We start from the raw sequence: 10,865 nt of genomic DNA on the forward strand, positions 1-10,865 counted from the left end.
AGTCACAAAGCAAGAGCACTGCGTTCTACAGAGAAGGCTGTTGGTACTTTGCGCGACTGCCAACACATTGCAATATAGCGGTAGAGATGCCAAGCGTTTATAAGCGAAAAATATTCAAACAATACTTAAAATTTGTATAGGGTTCTACTACTATACAATAAAATATGCAAAACTTGTGTGTACAGTTTTCTAACCATTTATTTTCCATAATTAAGTAAGTGTAAATCATAAGTATACCCAAAGTGACCTTGAAAATTCAGCTTAAGTATCCTGAGCATTGTTCAGAAGAGTTTACCTGACAACAGCTAAATACGTACACTTTCAACGGTTCTTAACTCATTAAGTGAAAAAATACCTGTATTTGAATGCTTTTCGCGCGATCATTTGCATTCTAAATGCAGTGTACATATACTATTTCCAGGTAGGCGAAAGGCTAGTTTTCCCTATATATACATATAAAAATAGTACCCTGAAATGCTAACCTAATAATTTCGAGGCCCCCTAAATTTCATTCTGGCTACGTCCATCTACATATACTTCACAAGCATTATGATCATGTAGGACCTTTCAATAAAAATATAGTTAATTTTTTCGAAGTAACCAATAACTAAAAATGTACATTCGAAGTTGAACGTTTGACGAAATTCGTTTCTTTGGTAGATAAGTGGACATAATTGAGTCATCCGGGCAGGTTCGGCAATTTACTCCCATTTGAATTCAAAGCGAACTTCACTCAAATTCACTCGAAAGTAAATTTGCCGAACCTGCCGGATAAGGAGATTTCTTTTAAAGCATAGCCTCTCAATTTGCTTTCCAATTTTGCAACTTGGCATCTCTGCCCTTAGTAACTCGCTCGTCTATTTTGTTGTTTGCAGTATTCTTGTAAAATTTATCACAAAGAATAGTTTTGTGGCTAGGTACGTACGTATGTATGTATGGAAGTAGGTCCAGGACAGCTGCTACCGTTAGATGTGTTTTGTACATACATACATTTGGACTTGCTATGTATATTGTTTGTATATGCATTTCCACGTGTGTTAATCCACGCCTTTATCACCCTTGAGCCGCTTTTTCACCGCTTTTTTATTATGTTAATTACACCGATGGTGACAAAAGCGCCGAATTATTTTGTTCGTATGACAAATACGGGTTGAAATAATACCCACATAGGATGTACACATATATATTTACGTATACAGACAAAAAAGACATATCGGTATGAACGATGCAGGAAAAACGAGTTATAAAATTTCAAAATTGAAATAATTTCTTCCTGTGTTATTTATATGGAAAATAGAAATTCGCGATTAGCGACCTCAGCATTTTAATTTTAAGGGCTGCGCTTTTGACTGGCGTCTTTTTTTTTAGTTTCCCAAATATATATTAAAGGGGATTTTGAAAAAAAAAAAGAAAACAGAAGACAGTCGATTTTCTAACCAGTCTAATGTGCTTATGTAATTACAGTAAATCTTTTCGGGATTTACATAACGCACACGAACTTCAAAAGTGACACAACTAAAAATTTGGCATTTTTAAAATTAAGCTATAAAAATGTACACAGTGCCGTTATTTACCTTTCAGCAAAAGTTGTAATATTTTGTTATAATTTGTTGAAAAAACCGCTTTGTGCTCTCGTTCGTCTGAGTAATTTTAGTTGGCCGTTCACAGCTGACAACAATTGTGTACAAAAGAATTTCTCTGTGTGAACCTAGTCTTTGTGATACCGTCTAATCATGGTACAATAATTACAGGTATTGTCTTCCCAGCGAGTTTTGCTTCACATCGAAATTCGTGCCCCCTTATTTTCATTTTGATGCAGTTCAATGTTGATTCTTTTATTTGGCTTTCCTTTTTTTCGCTCAATTTAATTTTTATAATTTTTCAAAACAAAGGAAAAAACGTTTGAAATGGAGTGAGTCATACAAATTTTGAATTTATTTACAAGCAAATGTTTTTTCCCGCTTTTGCAAATTTAATAAGTTCTCTGCAAGATGGTTTGTTTAAAAAAAAATAATAAATATGGTATATGGGGTATGGAAATATCCATTTTCCCCAGCAGTAAACTTTTTAGTGTGGGCAACATTGAAATTTTTTAAATAAGGTAGATCGGAATATGCGCTCTCTGGGAAGACAATAACTGTAATTATTGTACTATATATACATAGAGGTCTGCATCGGAAGATATTTGGCTTCACATTGAAGCTTTCTAGCGAATACACTACCTTCTCTTCCTCTCACTGAGAGCGCGGATAGGGAAGAGAAGTATAGTTGCTAGGCGTCGAGTAACTAAGTAAATTACTCGACAAAAATAGAAAAAGAGAGGAACATAAAAGTGGAGTACTACGTTGTGAAACTTCCGCAAGTAAAAGGTTCCTTCATGTGAAGTTTTCATGTATTTTAGGAAATTTCGTTTGAAAGCATAATTTATATACATATAAGAAATATGATATGTCTCATGCACATAAAATATATTTACGTTTATTTCTATACGTTTTTTATATATATACATGTACATACATACATACATTTCGTTAAGGTATTTTTATGTCATTGCTCCATATTTACCCTTATAATACATCAAATTTAAATATTGAAACACAATTTTGAAGGTCAGCTTACCGCTTTCGGAAAAAATGCAAATTTTTACATAGGGTTGCCATCTGTCTGAAAATAAAGTGAATAAAATATTTAAGTGGCGTAAGATTTTGCAACGCTTTTATCGAACGAAAGGCATTTTTTTTTCCTTTTTTTTTTTGGGTACCGCAAGCATGTGTTCCTATTTTTCGATTGAATGTGAGAAGTGCAGTTTGGCTGGGAACTTTGCAGCCCTCTAGTATGTACATATGTAGTATGTATGCACGTACGAGTATATACCCTGCAGGGAAATTTCTATATAGTTCCGTACTAAATCTTTATCCCCAAAAATGAACCAGTCCGATAGTAACTAGATCCCAATCAGTCCAAAATCAGCGAAATGTAGTAATAAAAAAACTATTTTGCATATCACCGACGATATGCGCTTCCTTTGTTTACAATGGTTTAAAACTAAACTTCCATCGGCAAACTCTTTGGTTATAAATATAAGAGCATGGATACATATCTGCTTCATTTTAATAACCTAAATAACTTTAGAAGTTTTGACTTGGAATTAAAAAAATAACAATTTTCCCTTGAAAAATTTTATATTTTTGTTAAGCTTTTATTAAAACGGCATCTTAAACTACACCTATGACTAGTTAAGTGTTAACACATTTTTTGAAAACCCAATGAAATATTGTTTTAAAAAGAAAATGGCCTATCGCGAGATAAGTTGTTTAAATAAAATGTCACAGATATGCTTTAGCGTGTAAATTTGTATTTGCTTTATGTAGAATTGTTTCTGTATTCTGTAAAGATCTAAACAAATTAGTCGTTTGCAACAGTCTATGCTTGCAGTATCTAAGTAAGTGTATTTCCTGGCATTTAATATATCCAACACGAAGTGGCTTCCCGCTAACCACGGACGGCAGCATTGGCGGCAAATCGGGCTCGGTTAAGCATATTTATGTACACTTGGCCATTTTCAAAAAAAAAAAACACAAACAATGGATGAATGAATGAGTTCCCGGTTCAGCATATTTACACACACTTGTAAATATGTATGGGCTTACATATCGCTCATTTGCTGCAAGAGTGTCATAACCCAAAAATGAAATTAGTTAAGTATGCAAAAATGACCGCCCTTCTTCTTTTATGTTGTGTAAAAATTTGATAGCAGTAACGATTAACAATAGCTCGGAATATGTCTTCATATCTACTATTGGAACGTATTAAAACTAAACTTTAAAGCCGTTTTTCTCGAGCTTTTGACTTTTTTTTTTGAATTATGACACTCTTGTAGCAAATGGGCGTTAAGTAGCACATTAAGATGATTCACGAAGAGAAGTTGCTGTTTCTCCAAGTCAATCATGGCACTGGGTAACACTTTGATTCTGTATGTGATTTTATTGAAGGAAGTAAGTGAGTTATTGGCATATTGCTGATTCCCGGGCTATTTATGGACCAAATATAGTAAAACTGCATTTTTAGTAATTCTGTGTAGTGTAAGGATTCAAAAAATGCTTCAGTGCAATGTGGAATAACAAAATTGGTATCAAATTGAAGGAAAAACTCTGTAGAACTGAAAAAAAAATATGGTGAAAAAGGACGAATAGTAGTTGAAAGTCTCCTTTTAAAATTTTACTTTTGAATATCTTTGGAAATTTACAACACATACACGACCACATCGTCGAACTTCGTCCTTTCAACTTAAATAGCTTAAAAAATTTTGTAATACATTTTTTAGAATTAATCATATCCTCGAAACTTCAAAGTCTTTTATTAAATAAAGTCCTGACATCAGGGAGAAAAACTAGAAGTGCAGTTTTACCATATTTAGCCCCTGGTTTTGTTAGTGTATCTGATTCTTTGTCGCATGGTGTTATTTTGATTAAAAAAAAAAATCATACATATGTACATTAGACTGCATCACCAAAAACAGTGGCGGTTTTTCCGCCGGGATTACAAAATTTATTATATTTTAAGACGTCCACCAAAATATTCCGGAAAAATATTAAGAGTTAAGCGAGCTGGACCGATTTGAAAATACCTCCAAAAATGTAGTTTTTTATGAATAAAAATTGTTTCTTAAAGAACTCTTTGAAAAAAGTCCCCTCAGATGACAAAACAGATTAGGCTTAAAAAATCTGCATAAAGATATTTAAAAATCTTTTCACCGGAATCGTAATAATGAAATTTTTGATGCTGTTTTTTTACTTTTTTCAATTATTGATTTAAGAAAAACTTAAATAACTGGGCCAAAACTATTCTGATTTAGACTTATGTGCAAAACAAAAGTCATTCGAGTCCCATTTTTTTCAGATACCAACACACCTTAATTCAACTTTGAATGATGTTCGTTCATCCTACCTTTCCCTTTCATCCTTTGAATGAGCTTATTAGCAAAGATATAAAAAAGGTAAGAAAATACCTTTCCAATGATACCTCACAAGTCTAAATCGGAAGAGTTTAGGTTCAGTTATTCAAGTTTTTTTTTATACCAATCTTTGAAAAAAGTTAAAAAAAACAGCATTAAAAATCTCATTATTACGGTTCCGTTAAATTTTTATTTTTTTTTTTTAATATTTTTATGTAAATTTTTTAAGTTTAAACCGTTATGTAGTTACATTTTTCATATTCGCATGAATCTGGCAATGCGGAACTATTTTACGCCATTTACAAATTGATGGAATCCATTTGTAGTTCGGAGAAGCAGATACGATAGTTTTTGTTTGGAGAGTGAGGCAATCTAATGTAGACAGATATTAATGCATACGTATATGTATACAGTAGGTACTCGTTAACTTTTCCTTGAGAAGTGCATACTACAATCGATAGAACCGATCTTGTCCAACCAATTTCTCATTTGTTGTACTAGTAACATCAAGATGCACGCCACAAATGGGAGCAGAAACCCGGCCAAGTACAGGGCAAAATTTTTAAGTCCCAAATATTTTTATAAGCATCTTTCATGGAAACTTTAGACTGGGTAAAACACTGATCCCCACCAGTAAATTTTAAAATTGATCAGACTGTTAAAATTTAAAACGACAAATTTTCCGAACACAATTGTGTCATTTTAAATATTAACAGGCTGATAAATTTAAAATTGATTGGTTCAACCAGACATGAGTGTCAGCTGTTAAAAGGTTCCATAACATCCGGGGCTTTAATTGTCAAAACAATTTCTACAACCTCAGCTTTGGGAGTTTGCTCTGTGGCAGCACGAACTGTTGTAATATAAATAAGGGCGGTGCTCCTTCGCTGGGTGTATTTTCGAACCTTCTGCGGTACCTGTTGCTGATTGTCGTAGCGTCGAAGTTGCATCCAGTATTCATGGGGATTTATGGTTGGGATTTTTGTGCCATGGAGTTCTATGCCCAACTCCAACATAATTTCTCCCGTCTAGGTAGCGAATGACGCGACCATGGAATTCGAGGCGGAGATTTGTGAAATAGCCGAGGTGGTTGAACATATCGATATCGCTGCGTGTTGCCATTATGTAGCAGGAATTGCGTGCAACGAGGGTTGTGGTTACCGAGTGCGCACTGTACGTACACACTAATACCTACTTGGTTTGCATAAAAAAAATAATAGTGTAAACGAACGCATATATGTATGTATGTACCTTTTATTTGGTGCATGAGTGCAAAGTTATAGAGCCATGCAGTGTGTTTGTAGCCACGTAGGGGTAAGAGGGCGAGGGCCACCTAACTTTCCAGTCTTCCCTATATATCGTAAAGAAAGTAAGGAAAGGGCGTAACTAACATCGTCGCTAAAATTCAAAAAAGCCACAACTAACTATAGTTTTTTGTTGCATAAAACGATGTGGGAACTCCATACTATACTAACGATATGTAAAAAATAGTGCCCTGAAATGCTAGCTTAATAGTTTCGATTCCCTCCCTAAATTTCATTCTGGCTACGCCGATGTGTACATGTGGCTGTGTGTACATATACATACAGTCAGCGCCAAAAATATGAATACCTTGATGTTTCTTTATTTATATTTTCCATACCGAATTTGTGTTATTTTTCCAACAGCAAAAACCAGCAGAATCAATTTTTTCAATTTCATATACACTTAGGTCTTTTTTTTATGCGGAACGCATGTATCCTCAGAAAGCCACATAAAAAAATCCGCATAAAAAAGTTCTTTACTTTCATACAAAAACAGAGGATGCGTTCCAGCATTTTCAAAAACCGCATAAATTCAGATACACCATATAAAAATTCTGAAAAACCGCATAAAAAATCCAGTGAGGCAATATTAAGCAAAAAAAAAAAACAATTTATTTCTTCACTTCAACACTTTATTTATTATTCCATATAAAACTGAGCATTAATCAAATAAATAACAAAGACAAATTATTTATCAGAAGCATTGTCTCCTACAAACTGAAAAAAAGTAATAGAAACTCTCAAAAAAGCAAAATCGCTACAGCGAAAAATGGTTTGAAAAACCGCATAAATTCAAATCCGCATAAAAAAAAACGCATAAAAAGAGACCTAAGTGTATGCACATAGAACTCGGGAAAATTTAAGAAATACATACCAAAAAATTTCATCAAAATTTAAAATTTTTCAATTTCTTTTTTTTTTTCATAGAAAAATTTTGAGCATGCAGTTTGGAACTAAATTTTTATACAAAAAAAAAAATAGTATGGAAAATATATGTACCTGGCGCAATTCCACCATGGAAAATATAAGTAATGAGATCGTCAAAACGTCAAATTTTTGACGCAGACTGTACATATACCATACCTTGGAAATAGTTAACATAAAGGATAGGCATGCATATACATGTACATAGATACATTCATATGTTTATAGGAATCCTTTACTTCAACGATCTACGTACATATTACATACTTATATACGTATGTACATACAATGCATACGTACACACATAGGTACATAAGTATATATGCATATTAAAATTTTCAATAAATAAAGGAAAGTATACATGAACATACATACATACATACATATGCATGTGCGTATGTACGAAATGGTCAGCCACTGTGACGTCATGTGCAAAGAGTGGCAAATTTTGTATAGCAAATTCAACGGCGCTTTGCCCTGAGCGTTGGCATACGAGAGCTTGTTCTTTGTAGTTTTGTAGCTTTACGTATGGATTGTGTATTGTACATCTGCGACAGCAAAGCCATAGCAATAGCAGGAAAGTCTGCAGCTGGCTGTTTAGTGATTGCTTTTGCTTTGTTTTCGTATTTGCGGCATTCATCACAGCCGAGAAACCAGTAATGCCAAAGCATTTTCTCCCTTATATGAAAATAAGTAAGCACACGGATTTTGCCGTCTACGTACGAATGTATGTATGTACATATGAATGCCATGATAAACAAATGATGTTTGTTTTTATAAGATGCAAGCAAATCTGATTGATCATGGAACGAGTTAAACAAAAATTAGAGATATCGAGTTACAACCGTAAACGTTTGGTATCATCTTATATGCATGGCAACACTGTCACATTCCACTTTCCATTTTGCTTTTGCTTTGCTATCGTGAAGCAACAAATTTCGTAGCGAAGCGACAGCACTACCTTGCATGTGTCAGTTGTTATTTTACTTTTGCTGGTGTTGCTCTGCAATTTCGCAGCTAAAGTGTGACTGCAGCAAGTTGAATGCAAAGTTAAAAGCATTTTAAAAGTGTTATTGTTGCATTGTGCCCATTTGTGGCATATCTAGTTTGTGTGAATATTTAATAACAAAATAAGAAGAGCAGATGAGTTCGTCCAAGAGGAAACCAAATCCCATTTGGGAGTACTTCGAAAACCTAAAAGAAGTAGGAAAAGCAGTGTGTAATATCTGCAAACAAGAGTTGAAAAATAACCGAACATTTAACTTAAAAAATCACTTGATGAAAAAACATAAAATAAATTTGATGAATGCCAATGCGAAGACGTCTAATAACAATTCTGAAAGAAAGCAAAAAATTAAAAAACAAACGATTAAAAAAAGGTTGATTAGATCGAATGGCAAATCAGCAAATGAAAACACTGTGCCAATAAAAAAGAACCAGATTGATATATGGGAGTATTATGACAACCAAAGCGAAGTGGGGAAGGCCGTTTGCAAAATCTGCAAACTAGTGTTGAAAAATGAAAGGATTTTTAATTTAAGAATTCATTTGCTAAAAAAACACAAAGTTAACTTATGGCGGTATGAATGTGTACCGAGCTCGAATGACTCGGCATCAACGTCAGCATATTATGTAGGAAAAGGAAATATTAAAATGCCAATGAATAAGAGAACACTATTTAAATCGTATATTGGGCTAGTCATAGAAGACAGTGTGCCATTAGATGTTCTAGATTCTCCTAATTTTCGAAATATAATCGATCCTATTTGTGATGGTCTAGGGAAGAAGCTTGGCAAGAACATCACCCTGGATGCCAAAAATTGTCAAATCGCTTTAAATAAAGTAGCTGAAAGTATAAGAAACAATACGAAAACGGAAATGGACAAAAGGCTTTTATCTTTAAAAATTGACAGTTTATCAGGCCTCTCTTGGAATATTTTCGGAATAAGTGCACAATTTATTAAAGAAGATGAAATCAAATCCCTTACGCTGGGCATAGTAGAGCTCAGTCCCTCAAATAATCTCACAGGAGAAATATTGAAAATATTAAACAAATATGATATAGAGTTAAAGCAGGTGATTTCAATCACTTCCGATAACGAGGCAAACATGGTTGAAATAAATTACAAAATCAAGGAAGAACCCGAACCAGCCCCGGAATATCTTGACGATACCTATTTAGATAGTATCGAAAATCTGCAGAATTCATCAAATTTTTGCGTTGCAAACATTCAAATTTCTCAGTGCGCAGCGCTCTCCGCCCATTTGTGTGCTCTGGATATTACAACAGATGCTGAAATAAAAGCCTTTTTACAAAGTTGCAGAAATTTGACGAAGTTCATTCTCCATCCATCAAATGGTTTCACAGACGTTTTTGAATTGACCAACTTTCAACTTCCTCAAATCGATTATCCCACCCATTGGGGTTCAACTTACGAGATGATTGAGGCAATGATATCTGCTAAGGAGATCTTGGCATCTGTTGACTCTGTCGAAGACAAAACTGTGGAAGAAAATTTTCACAACGACGATTCTCTTTGGGACTTTATGGAGTGTTATCATGCCGTTTTCACCCCTTTACAAGACGTTATAAAAAAATTTAAAGCAGAACATTTACATTATGGAGACTTTTACGCTCAATGGCTCAAATGTAAGATACTCACTGATAAAATAATGCAGATCAACGCCTCCAATGATATGGTAAATAAAATTGGAAAGAAAATCTTGGAAAGCATTGAAAAACGAACTTCTAAATTACTTGAGAATGAAAGCCTTAATGCGTGCTTGTATTTGGATCCTAGATTTCATCATACATTAAATTTAACTAAAAGGCAACAAGCTGTTGTTTATTTAAATCACCTTTGGGAAAAATTATGTTCCGTGGCTGATCCTTCGGAATTGGTTTCAAGGAACACTCCAGAGAAAACTGAACGTAACTTCGAAGATGAAGCGGAAGAGATGTTGAATTCGTTTTTGGCTGAAAAACTTCAAACAGCATCATGTGAGATAGCTTATCCTGATGTATACACCAAAATAGAAAGCCTACATCTTCCATTTCTGCGCAGCGACACTGATGTATTGCAATATTGGCGCGAGAAAAGGCATACCGATCCTGAACTGTGTGCATTGAGCAACATTTGTTTTGGCATTCCTGCAACGCAAGTGGGTGATGATACGATTTAAGTTTGATGATTTCTGTATGTGCTTATATATTTGTTTTCTTATTTCAACAGGTGGCTATAGAAGACACTGCCTCATCTTTGAAACACGTTTTAACAAGCAAGAGGATCAAAAATATTTACGAGACTTTAGAAGACATACTTTTAGTTAAGCTGAATTCGTCATTCTTAAACACAGCAATTGATAATTTGTCGCTATTTGAAGATGATGCTTAAGAGTATATACATACATACTTGTAAAACTAACTAAATACGTGCATACATTCATATACACAAATGCAAACACTTTACTTCTAGCATTATACTTTTTATTTAATTGTTCGCCTGTAAAAGATTCATTCCTTAATCGCCAAATATTTTGAATAAATATCCAGAAATAAAATTTGTTTACTTTTTTTGCTTGCTTTGCAACAAACCAACAACGTTAACGAAGCTCTTGCTATACCCATTTTGTTTTTGCGCTGCGTCTGCTTTCAATATGGTCAGCAGTGTTGCCGTCTTCAT

General features: G+C 34.0%; 1 protein-coding gene across 1 annotated transcript; it reads left to right on the forward strand.

The window, feature by feature from the left end:
- Positions 1-8,177: 8,177 nt before the first annotated feature.
- Positions 8,178-10,597, forward strand: LOC118741222. The gene is made up of 2 exons (XM_036473131.1): positions 8,178-10,344; positions 10,416-10,597. The coding sequence occupies exons 1-2, from the start codon at positions 8,326-8,328 to the stop codon at positions 10,575-10,577; spliced, it is 2,181 nt and encodes a 726-aa protein (XP_036329024.1). The 5' UTR covers positions 8,178-8,325; the 3' UTR covers positions 10,578-10,597.
- Positions 10,598-10,865: the final 268 nt, after the last annotated feature.

This window comes from Rhagoletis pomonella, unplaced genomic scaffold (assembly GCF_013731165.1).
Source record: "Rhagoletis pomonella isolate Grant_MI unplaced genomic scaffold, Rhpom_1.0 Rhpom_scaffold_00006, whole genome shotgun sequence".
Lineage (NCBI taxonomy): Eukaryota > Metazoa > Arthropoda > Insecta > Diptera > Tephritidae > Rhagoletis > Rhagoletis pomonella.

Excerpts from the sequence above, each read along its gene's own strand:
- LOC118741222 (XM_036473131.1), top strand. The coding sequence starts at position 8,326 with ATGAGTTCGTCCAAGAGGAAACCAAATCCCATTTGGGAGTACTTCGAA. Across the intron at positions 10,345-10,415 it reads TTGGCATTCCTGCAACGCAA|GTGGCTATAGAAGACACTGC; the intron begins GTGGGTGATGAT and ends TTATTTCAACAG.